The sequence below is a fragment of the Carlito syrichta genome, unplaced genomic scaffold (assembly GCF_000164805.1).
Source record: "Carlito syrichta isolate Samal-C Ts95f unplaced genomic scaffold, Tarsius_syrichta-2.0.1 Scaffold95871, whole genome shotgun sequence".
NCBI lineage: Eukaryota > Metazoa > Chordata > Mammalia > Primates > Tarsiidae > Carlito > Carlito syrichta.
Window position 1 is genome coordinate 5434 of NW_007039967.1, and position 12355 is coordinate 17788.

General features: G+C 52.4%; 2 protein-coding genes across 3 annotated transcripts; one reads left to right on the forward strand and one right to left on the reverse strand.

The window, feature by feature from the left end:
• The first annotated feature begins 583 nt into the window (after positions 1 to 583).
• TSPAN31 (tetraspanin 31) lies at positions 584 to 4440 on the forward strand. The gene is made up of 6 exons (XM_008062101.1): positions 584 to 916; positions 1444 to 1611; positions 2150 to 2230; positions 3141 to 3272; positions 3540 to 3653; positions 3761 to 4440. Exons 1-6 carry the CDS (start codon positions 854 to 856, stop codon positions 3833 to 3835), a joined length of 633 nt encoding a protein of 210 aa, XP_008060292.1. The 5' UTR covers positions 584 to 853; the 3' UTR covers positions 3836 to 4440.
• On the reverse strand, positions 4426 to 8391 carry CDK4 (cyclin dependent kinase 4). 2 transcript variants are annotated; one of them, XM_008062090.2, is made up of 8 exons: positions 8042 to 8391; positions 7378 to 7613; positions 7081 to 7216; positions 6790 to 6957; positions 6516 to 6625; positions 5917 to 5967; positions 5667 to 5802; positions 4426 to 4837 (listed from the first exon to the last, which is right to left on the reverse strand). In XM_008062090.2, the coding sequence occupies exons 2-8, from the start codon at positions 7593 to 7595 to the stop codon at positions 4745 to 4747; spliced, it is 912 nt and encodes a 303-aa protein (XP_008060281.1). In that variant the 5' UTR covers positions 7596 to 7613; positions 8042 to 8391; the 3' UTR covers positions 4426 to 4744. The 2 variants fall into 2 exon arrangements, with proteins under 2 accessions (XP_008060281.1, XP_021570038.1); XM_021714363.1 differs by lacking the exon at positions 8042 to 8391 and having other exon boundaries at positions 4446 to 4837; positions 7378 to 7691.
• Positions 8392 to 12355: the final 3964 nt, after the last annotated feature.

Below are 12355 nucleotides of genomic sequence, written 5' to 3' on the forward strand. Positions count from 1 at the left end.
CAATAATAAAGTTGTTGATCAACCCACTCTCTGTGACAACGTGAAGACTCTTCCTTCCCCTGTATTTATTCACATCCCAGACTCCTCCGTCCATCTGTCGCACTTTGCATGTCCTGGATCAGGCATGATCTCTGAAGGTCCTGTGCACTGAGTCTCTGGCATATTCACACTCCGTTAGGAGGGGACATGGAGCAGGACAGGGTACGAGTGACACCCAAGCGTGGATTCGCTGGGTGTTGCAGTGCCCAACCCAGGGCCTCCGTGGTCGGCCTAAACAGCTCGATATCTGGCTCCTCTGGGTGTTCCCGAGTGTGATGTAATAAGTCAATGGCGTCATCATGAGGTCACTACGGGACAAGGGGTAAAGGGCAGGGAAGGGCCCTCCCTCGGGAGGGCGGAGTCCGTCCCGCCAGCTCTGGGAGCGCTCCCTCGCCCCCGGGGGCTCTCTTCACCTGAGCTTCTCCATAGCCTCCTCCCTGCGACTGGCCCTCGCCCCGCCCCACCGCAGAAAGCTCCGCTTTCAATCAGGGCTTTCGGAGTCCAGGCTCTGGTCCCTAGGAAAACCTCTAAAAACCCTTCCCCTAGTTTTAAGTTTCACCCAATGAAGCGCCTAGGGGCGGGGCCGGGGACGGGCCAGTGACGTAAAGCAGGTTGATTGGCACTCGGGCCTCGGGAGTCCTGGATTAGCCACGAGTTTCGCCAATCCAGGAGCAGGGGTGGGACGGTGCAGGCGCAGACCTTTGGGTTTGGCTGGCCTTGATTTAAAGAGACAGAAGCTGTCGGGCCCTAGAAGACGGTCCCCAAAACCCTCCCCCGAGTCCTTGGGACCATTTGGGTCCCCAGAGCTGGGGAGATGGTTTGCGGCGGCTTTGCCTGCTCCAAGAATGCGCTGTGCGCCCTCAACGTGGTCTACATGGTGAGGTTTTGGAGGTGGGGTAAGCCTCAGGGCGGAAAGGCTAGTGGGGAGAATCTCTAGGGTACTTCCGGTGAGGCGAGGGGTGTACTGGGGGTTCCGGGAAGATTCCCGGGAACTTCCGGCGAAGAGGGAATTCCTGGGGACTTCCGCGGGAGAGGGGAGACTTCCGGTGGGTGAGGGGGCTTGCCTGGGGGTGGGGCGGGCGAACTGAAGGCTGTGGGCGTAAAGTCCCATCCCTCCCTCCTGTGAACCTGTTTCTCCCAAAATAGAGAAGTGATGGAGTGATGCTAAGCGTTCAGTTTCATAATCAGAGACTCTACCATTCCTGCCACCCCCAACCCTATCCCGGCCATTCCGTCCTCCTTTGCGGGGGGGCCAGTGATACTCCTGGTTCCGATAGCACTGAACCACCCCCCCATTCACACACCACTTCATTATCCTTCCCCCCTCCCCAAGTCCTGGTGTAATGGCTTTGGCTGGGCTGCCTGCTTGTATTCTTTGAGATGTATCCTTTTTGTTTCCTGTAGCTGGTGGGCTTGTTGCTCATTGGAGTGGCTGCTTGGGGTAAGGGCCTGGGCCTGGTGTCCAGCATCCACATCATCGGCGGGGTTATTGCCGTGGGAGTCTTCCTTCTCCTTATTGCAGTGGCTGGACTGGTGGGTGCTGTCAACCACCACCAAGTCCTGTTGTTCTTTGTATCCTGACCTGAAGTGATGGGAGCACCCGGGCTCTTGGGAGGGCTGTCATCTAGACAGACTTAGAAAGAAGGGTAAGGGACTTCAGGGATCTTGGGACCTCTCTGCCTTGCCCTGTACTATAATCTACAAAACAGGAGCTGATGATTCTGTTTTTTTTTTGTTTTTGAGTTGGAGTCTCACTCTTGTTGCCCAGGCTGGAGTGCAGTGGCACACTCACAGCCACCCCAGCATCAGCCTGCTGGGCTCCACCTCAGCCTTCCAAGTAGCTAGAACTACAGGCGCACACTACCACGCCCGGATAATTTTTTGATCTGTTGTAGAGATGAGGTCTCCCTGCGCCCAGGCGGGTCTCGAACCCACGGGCTCAGCCAATCCACTCACCTCAGCCTCCCAAAGCACAGGATTACAGGCTGAGCCACCGAGCCCGACTTCTATCGTTTTTAACTTGATATGGTATTCTATGAATAGGTGAGACTAGGTGGTTATTAGAGCTGTAACACAAGGAATCTAGTTTTTCCATAACTCTTCTTCTCAGTACATGATCATCCTCGGTTTGGTCTTCATCTTCCAGTTTGGAATTTCATGTTCATGTCTGGCTATTAACCGAAGCAAACAGGTAAGGAGACGCCTTTCAAGTACTTAATTGCTTTTTGTTCCCTTCTTCCCTCAACCTTTAATTCCTTCATCTGGCCCCAGCTACCCAAATATCCTTAGGCCTACTATTTCCAGACACTCTGAGTAGGAATCTCTTGTCGTCCAGGCTGGAATGCAGTGGCATGCTCACAACCACCACAAACCTCTACCTGCTGGGCTCATGTGAATCTTCCGCCTCGGCCTTCCAAGTAGCTGGAACCACAGGCATGCACCACCAGGCCCAGCTAATTTTTTTTTTTTTTGAGTTGGAATCTCACTCTGTCGCCCACACTGGAGTGCAGTGGCCACTCCTGGGCACCGCAGCCTCGACTTGCTGGGCTCCGGTGATCCTTCCGCCTCAGCCTTCCAAGTAGCTGGAACTACCCATGAGCTACCACACCCGGCTAATTTTTTTTTTGATTGTAGAGATGAGGTCTCACCAAGTTGCCCAGGCAGGTCTCGAACCCACGGGCTCAGGCAATCCACTCATCTCAGCCTCCCACAGCACAGGATTACAGGCTGAGCCACCGAGTCCGGTTAATTTTTTGATTTAGTGTAGAGATGAGGTCTCACCAAGATGCCCAGGCTGGTCTTGAACACTTGGGCTCAGGCAATCCTCTCACCTCTGCCTCCCAAAGTGCTGGGATTACAGGCGTGAGCCATCACACCTACTTCCAGACTCTTGAACCATCTGCTCCCCCTGGATGTTTGGTTAATGTTCCATGAGAATCTAGAGAGAGCACCTGAGAAGGTGCATATTCACCATTGTGCCTGTAATCATGGCACACAACTGTGCTTCTGGTTGACTCTCTTTGCAGGAATAGGGAAATTGAGGCACTTGAGTTGAGATCAGGATATACAGAAATTAATTGCCCTCTGCCTATATCCTCCAGACAGATGTCATCAATGCTTCTTGGTGGGTCATGAGCAACAAGACTCGGGATGAACTGGAAAGAAGTTTTGATTGTTGTGGCTTATTCAACCTCACAACTCTGTATCAACAAGATTACGATTTCTGCACTGCAGTGAGTGGGGTGGGGGTGTGCAACAGGGCAAGCAGAAAACCGGGTAAAGAAAATGACCAAGTTGGCAGATTTAGTTTGAGTGTCATTGCTTCTCTAGCAGCTGTCTTGTAGTGGGGCTGTTGGTGGGGGAAGGAGGGATAGGCAGAGAGGTTAGGGAATTAGCCAGGTAGAATTTTAGCCTGTAGGACACGGGTCAGATAATTTCTAGGGACATCCATCATAGGTATTGGTGAATAGCCACTTTACATACACACATCTCATCCTCAGATCTGCAAGAGACAAAGCCACACATGCCAGATGTGTGGAGAAAAGTTTCTTAAGCACTCAGACGAAGCCCTGAAGATCCTGGGGGGTGTTGGACTCTTCTTTAGTTTTACAGAGGTAACATTCCCCAGTTCCCTCACATCCACCCTTTCTCTCCAAGTCTCAACTCCAGAGACTGACAACTGATTGGTGATTCTCCATTCTCCCTCTCCCTTTTCCCACAGATCCTGGGTGTTTGGCTGGCAATGAGATTTCGGAATCAGAAGGATCCTAGAGCCAACCCCAGTGCCTTTCTATGAGATTTTGGATGTTCGGACTCCTCTCCTGCTCTAAGCTTTTTCTTCTGCCCTTAGGGAAAACCTAGGGTCTGCAGGCCTTTTTGCTGGAGAAAAAGAAAGACCCTCTGCCACATCCCCTAAAACTGCTGGAATAGCAAGACTTTATGCCTTGATATATTTTGGTGGGAGCAAGATTCTAAGAAAAACTTCCTCTCCCTAGGTGGATATAGGAAGCTTCTGGGTGCATGAGATGGGGGCTGGAATTATTCCCAGCCCTAGCCCCTTTTCCTTCCACATGCCGGATCACCTGAACACACCCTGGCCTGGCTTCAAGGGTAAATCAGGGGCAGAGCCAAGGAGAAAACCACCGAGAACTCTTGTAATAAGCAAGACCCAGTCTGAGAAAATTCAGTGACTATAAAGGTAAAAGCCATTTCAACTCCATACTCTAAGAAGCAACTTAAGTTTCTTTCTAAGCTTTGCCAGTCTAGGGGCTCCACTGACTGCCTTGGCCCTAGAACTTAAGGAGTCCTTAAGGCTTTGCAGGAAGCTCCTTATTCCAAGTGGTTTTTCCAAATCTCTCAACGGCAAAGCAAAACAAAAGAAACATTAAAAAAAAAAGATCATCTTTTTTGTCTTGTTTTTCCTGTATAAAAAAGGGACCCCGATATCAAGGTAGGGATGGGGACAAGAGGGGACATACCCCTTAGTGTAGAGAAATGGGGGGGGGACAGGAGGAGAGGCCTCAAAAGGAGGAGCAGGAAGGGAATGTGATTAAGGCAGCAAAATATTCTCTGTAAAAATGGAGGAGCCTCCGCAGCCTCAGAGATGAAGGCAGAGACGGCCTTCTCAGTGGGGTTCTCTCCACTTAAGTGTCCAGAAGAACGGAAATGGCAGCTTCTCTTCCTCCTGTGGCAGCCACTCCATTGCTCACTCCGGATTACCTTCATCCTTATGCAGATAGGAGTGCTGCAGCGCTCGGAAGGCAGAGATTCGCTTGTGTGGGTTAAAAGTCAGCATCTCCTGAGGGGGGAGCCCAAGGTCAGGAAACCGTAAAGAAAATTTTAAAACAGCCTGCTGCCCCACCCTAACAGTGCCCAGGATGGGCTCTCTTGCTCCCTGTGGATGGGCATTCACAGCTGCAATCAAAACTGCTGCCCAGCTGTGCATGTTGGCTCACGCCTATAATCCCAGCACTTTGGGAGGCCGAGGTGAGAGGACTGCCTGAGCCCAGGGGTTTGAGACCAGCCTGGACAACTTGGTGAGACCTCATCTCTACAAAAAATTAGCTGGGCATGGTGGCATGCACTATAGTGCCAGCTACTTGGAAGGCTGAGGTGGAAGGATTGCCTGAGCCCAGCAGGTCAAGGCTGCAGTGGCTGCACTCCAGCCTGGGCGACAGAGATTCCAACTCAAAAACAACAACAAAAAAACCTAAAACCTGCAACCCAAGCCAGGCACAGTGGTTCACACCTGTAATCCCAGCACTTTGGGAGGTGGGGGGTGAGAGAACTGGCTGAGCCCACAGGTTCAAGACCAGCCTGCGCAACTTGGCAAGACCTCATCTCTACAATAAGTCAAAAAACTAGCTGAGCGTGGTGGCACTTGCCTGTAGTTCTAGTTACTTGAAAGGCTGAGGCAGAGGATTGCCTGAGCCCAGCAAGTTGAGGCTGTGGTGGCCCTGAGCGTGCTACTGCACTCCAGCCTGAGTGACAGAGTGAGATTTCAAAAAAATCAATCAAAACTGCAGCCCATCCACCCAAGGCTTGTTAACTGCAATAATCTGGGGCCTTCTGTACTGCTCTGTTTTTTTACTCCAACCTCACCCTACACCCGTGCCCAAGCCCAGTACCAGCAGAAGCTGTGCTCCAGACTCCTCCATCTCAGGCACCACCGACTGCACCGGGCGGGGCCCCCTGGGGGGGAAGGCTCCCCGCGGCAGAGACACATCTCGGGGCCAGTCATCCTCTGGAGGGAGCCCAATCAGGCTAGGGAGAACAGGAAAACTCTGGTCAGGGGGCTCCTTCTCCAGTTGCCATCCAGGGCTCGGCAGGCAAAGGACTCGGAATGGAAAATCTTTTTCCCCCTTGCTGGTCACTTACTCAAAGATTTTGCCCAACTGGTCGGCTTCAGAGTTTCCACAGAAAAGAGGCCTAAGAAGGGATGAAAGGCAGTGGTCAATTTCAAAGCTATCTTAGTTGGATGGTTACTGCTCAAAATAGAGTATGGAGTATAAAGGGATATGAAGTTCCCAATTTCAGAACATTTCAGAACTTCTGGTTATGGGTAAGGGGGTCAGTGGTACTCAAGTAAAAGAACAGGCAGGGTATGGATGTGGTTTATGAATAAGAGTTGGAGGAGGCTAGGCACAGTGGTTCAAGCCTGCAATCCTAGCACTTTGGGAGGCCAAGGCGAGAGGGTTGCCTGAATCCAGGGGTTTGAGACCAGCCTGGGAAACTTAGCAAGACCTCACCTCTACAACAAATCAAAAAATTAGCTGGGCATGGTGGTTCACCCCTGGAGTTCCAGCTACTTGGAAGGCTGAAGCAAAAGGATCACCTGAGCCCAAGAGCTAGAGGCCGTGGTGGCCGTCAGCATGCTACTGCATGCCAGCCTGAGTGACAGTGAGACTCCGACTCAAAAAAAAAAAAAAAAAAAGTTGGAGGAATTTAAGGTGGTGTAGGGTACTTGGGTCCCATACTTTCGACGAAACATCTCTGCAAAGATACAGCCAACGCTCCACATGTCGACGGGTGTTGCGTATGTTGACTGCAGAAGCACTTCGGGAGCTCGATACCAGAGTGTGACAACCTAAAGGGAATAGGGAGACTGGGTGAGGACCTCAGGCCCCATAGGCGACCACCAAACACAAGTGCACCACTGAACATGTAAAGTGCATGACTTCTCAAGTGCTACAAGTAATCATTCTCCTACTCTCAACCAGAACCCACTTTGACTACCATCTTTCTACTGACCACAGGTGTAAGCGCCATCTGGTAGCTGTAGATTCTGGCCAGGCCAAAGTCAGCCAGCTTGACTGTCCCACTGCTTGTCACCAGAATGTTCTCTGGCTTCAGATCTCGATGAACGATGCAATTGGCATGAAGGAAATCCAGGCCTCTTAGAAACTGGCGCATCAGATCCTAGGTGGAAAGAGTGAGGCACAGATGCAGTGGAAACAGCACCATACCTGAAATCCCAACAGGTTCCCAGGTTTTACTACAAAGGTCCCCATGCACCTCTCAATGCCTGCCCACTCCCCTCACCTTGATGGTCTCCACTGGCAAGCCTGGCGGGGGTGCCTTATCCAGGTATGTCCTTAGGTCTTGGTCTATATGCTCAAACACCAGGGTTACCTTGATCTCCCGGTCGGTTCGGGAGGTGGCACAGACGTCCATCAGCCTGGCCAGAATAAATGGTCACTCCCTGGTCAGTCCCCTTTGACCCAACATGGCCTCCCCTCTTCCCTTACGGTCCCCACTCCTGTCATGCTCACCACGTCCCCACCCATGGGCTGTCTTTTCCCCTGGACACCGCACCGCAACCCTTTACTGCCTCCTTACCGGACAACGTTGGGATGCTCAAAGGCCTCCAGGCGCCTCAGCAAAGCCACCTCCCGAACTGTGCTGACGGGGAGGCCCCCTCCAGCTCCTCCTCCATTGGGGACTCGCACACTCTTGAGGGCCACGAAGTGCCCACTGTGGGGATCGCGGGCCTTGTACACCGTCCCGTAGGCACCAACACCAATTTCAGCCACTGGCTCATATCGAGAGGTAGCCATTCTCGATCAGGGAAGACCCTACAATCACAGAGACTCCTTCCACCAAAATTCCCTTCCAGAACTGGGACGGTATGAGCCTGCAGCAACCAAGTGCCTCCCACGGAAGGCAGCACAAAGACACCACCACCAGCATCCCGTCCCCTCCCCAATCGTCCACGGGGCCTGCCCCGGAGGCAGCACAATGACTCCAATACCAACCCGTCCAGCCATGTGAGGCCCTGGAATAAAGGATGCCTGTTCCTCTGGGACCATCGCGCCCCGCACAAAGGAGATCACGCGTGATCCAGGCCTTGCATCGAAGATCCTACGCCCCAGGCCCTAAGATGACCCCTCCCCGCAACTACAAAGGCCCCACTTCCCGCCCTTGCGCGACCCTTCCATACCCCTCGTGGGAAGCCGTGGGGGGCGGGAACCGGTCCTCCTTCCCGGGAAGGGGCTGCACTCACCTCTCGCCCGGCCGGGAGCTGCGGGGGCGGTCCGTTATCGGGGCCCCGGAGCGGGTTCCCGCGGCGCCATACACCCGAGCTCGGTCGCGGGCAGCTGGACGCTGTGGGCCCGACCATAGACGCAGGCCGAAGGCTAGAGAGGCCCCCTCACCCCCGCCCGTACCATGTGACCAGCTGCCAGAGAGGCGCGCGGAAACTGGCGGGGCGGGGCTAACGCCGGACGTTCGAGGCACGTGACCGCCACCCATGCGCAGAGGGGCGGCCCGGAGCCGCTTTGGACGGGGAGGGGGCGGTAAGGGTAAGGGGTTGGGGGGCGGGCCCCATGGAAGCACGTGATCTGTTGCTATCACACGTGACCACTTGACATTGCTCGGAGGAGCAGAGGTGTGGTTACGCGGCCGGGCACGTGACTGGCTGCCATAACTCTGGCGGGGGGGAGGTGGGGGCCAAGAGAGGGCGGAGCCCGAGGCGGTGCCATGGCAACCTGGGCCACCCAGATCCCGGCTCTTGGCTGCAGGCCGAGCCTGAGCGCATCTCCAGTCTCACTACGTGTCTTTCAGTCTGTCTGTGTTGGCGAGGGGGCGGGGGCTAGATTGCCAGAAGTGGTGCTGTCACCTTTTCGCTCCCCTGCCCTCGGAAAACATATTCACATTTGTGCCTTTGTTTTCCCCATCCATTCTACAAACTTGTACTGAATGCTTGCTTCCAGTGTGTATGTGGGTTTTTATTTTGGTTTTGGTGTATCAGTCACTAGTCCTTGAAAGCAGTGGTACCTAGGAAGATATAGCCAACACTGTCGTCTTATAAAACAGGGAGTAGACAGTGCCCATTCGAGGGCAAAACTAGGATTAAGGGATGGATGCAAGGCCGATTACTGCAGTAACCCAACAGGAAGAGTAGCAAGGTAATGCCCTCCCTCTTCCCAACTTCCAAGCCTCCCCGGGAGTGTTAATGCAGGGACCGATGCCTTTTGGCAGAGAAGTTATTGATGAGCAGGAGACAGGAATCCTTGACCTCTAAGACTTTTTTCAGTTCAAAGATTCTAATACTATAAGAAAGGGATTGGCAGTAGTGGGAAACTGTCAGGGGAAGGGGGGTGGGATTGGCAGTTGAGGGAAACTGCTAGTGGAGGGAGGGGCATACCTCATCAACAAGGGTACCTGCACAATCAACGTTTATATACCTAACCCTGAATTGTACCCACATCTTTATAAAAAATAAGCAAACAAAAAACAAAGATTCTATGATTCTGTGATATTGATGTATTTGTATGATATTGTTACATGTCATATTTAGACAGATGGATATAGGCATGAGCATATGCAAGAAAGTTAGCACCACCACACCTCCTGCACCCCTCCAGGCCAGCACATTGCATGAGAAGGACATGTGACTTTATGATTACCCATTCTGTGTCACTCTGCTTCCCTGTTTTCCTCTAGTGCAGTTTTCTTAGATCTTATCCGTGTCTAGACAGTCTTTCCCAAATGGTATCTGCCCACAGACACCTAGGTAGGCACAGATAGAGTTCCCTGACTTCCTTTGTCTTGGCTCCAACTTTATCTCCCAGCCCTTCAGGAGGATGGCAGTAAGGGAGGGAAGACGAGATCAGTGCCTCTTTTGTAAGAAATTGTCTAAAATCTGAAACCATTTGGTTACCCTTTTTGCCACCCCTTCCACCCTAACTTCTATTCTCCTTAAACATCTGGCTGAGAATGTGAGAGTTCAGAGTAGAAAATGAAATATAAGACCAGGCACGGTGGCTCACACCTGTAATCCCAGCACTCTTGGAGGCCGAGGTAGGAAGCACTTAAGGCCAGGAGTTTGAGACCAGTCTGGCAACATAGCAAGGCACTGTCTCTACAAAAAACAATTTTTTAATTAACTACGCATGGTGGCTCATGCCTGTATTTCCAGCTACTCAGAAGGCTGAGGCAGGAGGATCATTGGAACCTGGAGGTTTGAGGCTGCAGTGAGCCATGATGGTGCTATTACCCTTCAGCCTGGGTGACAAAGCAAGGCCCTGACTCTAAAAAATAAAGTTAAAAACGGAAAATGAACATGAATCATTATTCAGGATATGTCAGTACATATTCCTCCTACTGCCATCTTGATACTTGTAGCTTTGGGCCTTTGCTACCAAGGGCACCTGGGACTATTAAAAAAAAACCTTGGCTGGGCATGGTGGCTCATACCTGTAATCCCAGCACCTTGGGAGACTGAAGCAGGAGGATTGCTTGAGCCCAGGAGTTTGAGACGAGGCTGGACAATATAGCAAGACCCTGTCTTTAAAAAATTTTTTAAATTAAGGCCAGATGCAGTGGTTCACACCTGTAATCCCAGCACTTTGGGAGACAGAGGCGAGAGGATTGCTTGAGCACAGGGGTTGGAGACCAGCTTGGACAACTTGGTGAGACCTTGTCTCTACAATAAATGGAAAAAAAAAAAAAAAAAGCCAGGCACGCCCCTGTAGTTCCAGCTACTTGAAAGATTAAAAGGGGCCGGGCTCGGTGGTTCAGGCTGTAATCCCAGCGCTTTAGGAGGCCGAGGTGCGTTGATTGCCTGACTCTGCGGGTTCAAGACTCGCCTGGGTAACTTGGCGAGACCTCATCTCTATAATAAATCAAAAAATTAGCCGGGCGTGGTAGCGCCTGCCTGTAGTTCCAGCTACTTGGAAGGCTGAGGCGTAAGGATCGCCAGAGCCCAGCAGGTCGAGGCTACGGTGGCCGGGAGCGGCCACTGCACCCCAGTCTGGGTGACAGAGCGAGACTCCAACTCAAAAAAAAAAAAAAAAAGAAAGACTAAAGGGAAAGGATCTCCTGAGCCCAGCAGGTTGAGTCTGTGGTGGCTGTGAGCATGCCACTACACTCCAGCCTGGGTGACAGTGAGACTCTAACTAAAAAAAAAAACAAAAAAATTAGCCAGGAGTGGTGGTGCATGCTGGTAGCTACTCCAGAGGCTGAGGTAGGAGAATCTTGGGAGCCTAGGAGGTGGTGGTTGCGGTAAGCTGTGATTGTGCCACTGCACTCCAGCCTGGGTGAAAAAGTGAGACTCAAGTCAAAAAATGAAAAACCTCAAGGCCTGAACTGGCTAAGGGGCTCAAGCGGTGAATGTTTTGTTGGCTACCTTGCTAGGGCTAAGTGCCTTGTAAGACTTCTGGAAGGCTAAGATAAGTGTCTATGAGTATGTCAAGTTCCCGTCCTACACCAGCAGTCCCCCACTTCAGCCTCACCTTCCACAGAAGCCCACCACAGCTCATCTCTCTTTTTTTTTTAGTCAGAGTCTCACTCTGTCACCCAGGCTGGAGTGCAGTGGCACACTCACGGCCACTGCACCCTCCACCTGCTGGACTCAGGTGATCCTTCCTCCCCAGCCTTCCAAGTAGCGGGAACTACAGGTGTGCGCCACCAAGCCCGGGTAATTTTTTGATTTGTTGTAGAGACAAGGTCTGCCAAGTTGCCCAGGCTGATCTCAAACCCCTGGTCACAGGCAATCCTCTCCCCTCGGCCTCCCAAAGTGCTGGGATTACAGGCTTGAGTCACAGAGCCAGGCCCAGCCACAGCTTCTCTCTTTATAACTGAAACTATCCTCTGGGTCTTCTGGAGCCCCATCCCCCAATCCCTATTCACTCATTCATCCATCCCAAACATTAGTGTCTCTCCTCCATCTATTTCTACTGAGGAACCTTAATTTGGCAAACTGTCCCAGGCTCCTTCGCCTCCCTTCTTCTGTTAATTACTCTTTCACTAATTAATTTTTTCCCAGTGTGTTTGACCAGTGGGCTCCCTGGAACTCCTTTTCCCTGAGCGTGGCAAAGGGGAGGATATGAGTGTCCAAGGCTTCAGAAAAGTGTGAGTAGACCTTGTTTTCTGGGCGAAGGCCCTAGAAAAGCAAAGAGCGAAGCATGGGTGTGTGTGTGTGTGTTGTTCACTTCAGTGTAGTGGAGGTGAGGTCAGGAGAGTACTAGAAAGCCACTCCCGTCCCCTGAGCGCGCCTGCCTCCCTGGCTCACTCACCTCCCCCACCCGGTACCCGTTTGTTTCCCACACAATCCGATTCCACGCCTTACACGCCCACCTCTCTTCCACAGCCCCACACCCGGCACCCGGTGCTGTCTTTTGTGTAAAGGTGTGTATGGCTTGAGTCCCTCCCTTGCCCGCTCACTCCCCCACACCTGGGCCCCCGTACGCTCTTTCTTTGCACAACCCCATTTTGCACGAGCCTCTCCCTCCCTGGTACACCTGCGTCTTTTGACCACTCGCCTTCCGCCCTCACCCCCGCCCCCTACACACACCTATTCTTGCACCCGTGTGCA

What these genes read in the sequence shown, in the direction of transcription:
- TSPAN31 (XM_008062101.1), top strand. Translation starts at nt 854, where the DNA reads ATGGTTTGCGGCGGCTTTGCCTGCTCCAAGAATGCGCTGTGCGCCCTC. An exon ending in ATTACGATTTCTGCACTGCA is followed by an intron (nt 3,273 to 3,539) that starts GTGAGTGGGGTG and finishes TCTCATCCTCAG; the next exon opens with ATCTGCAAGAGACAAAGCCA. An exon ending in TCTTCTTTAGTTTTACAGAG is followed by an intron (nt 3,654 to 3,760) that starts GTAACATTCCCC and finishes CTTTTCCCACAG; the next exon opens with ATCCTGGGTGTTTGGCTGGC.
- CDK4 (XM_008062090.2), bottom strand. Translation starts at nt 7,595, where the DNA reads ATGGCTACCTCTCGATATGAGCCAGTGGCTGAAATTGGTGTTGGTGCC. An exon ending in TGCCAGTGGAGACCATCAAG is followed by an intron (nt 6,958 to 7,080) that starts GTGAGGGGAGTG and finishes CTTTCCACCTAG; the next exon opens with GATCTGATGCGCCAGTTTCT. An exon ending in CTGGAGCACAGCTTCTGCTG is followed by an intron (nt 4,838 to 5,666) that starts GTACTGGGCTTG and finishes CTCCCCCCTCAG; the next exon opens with GAGATGCTGACTTTTAACCC.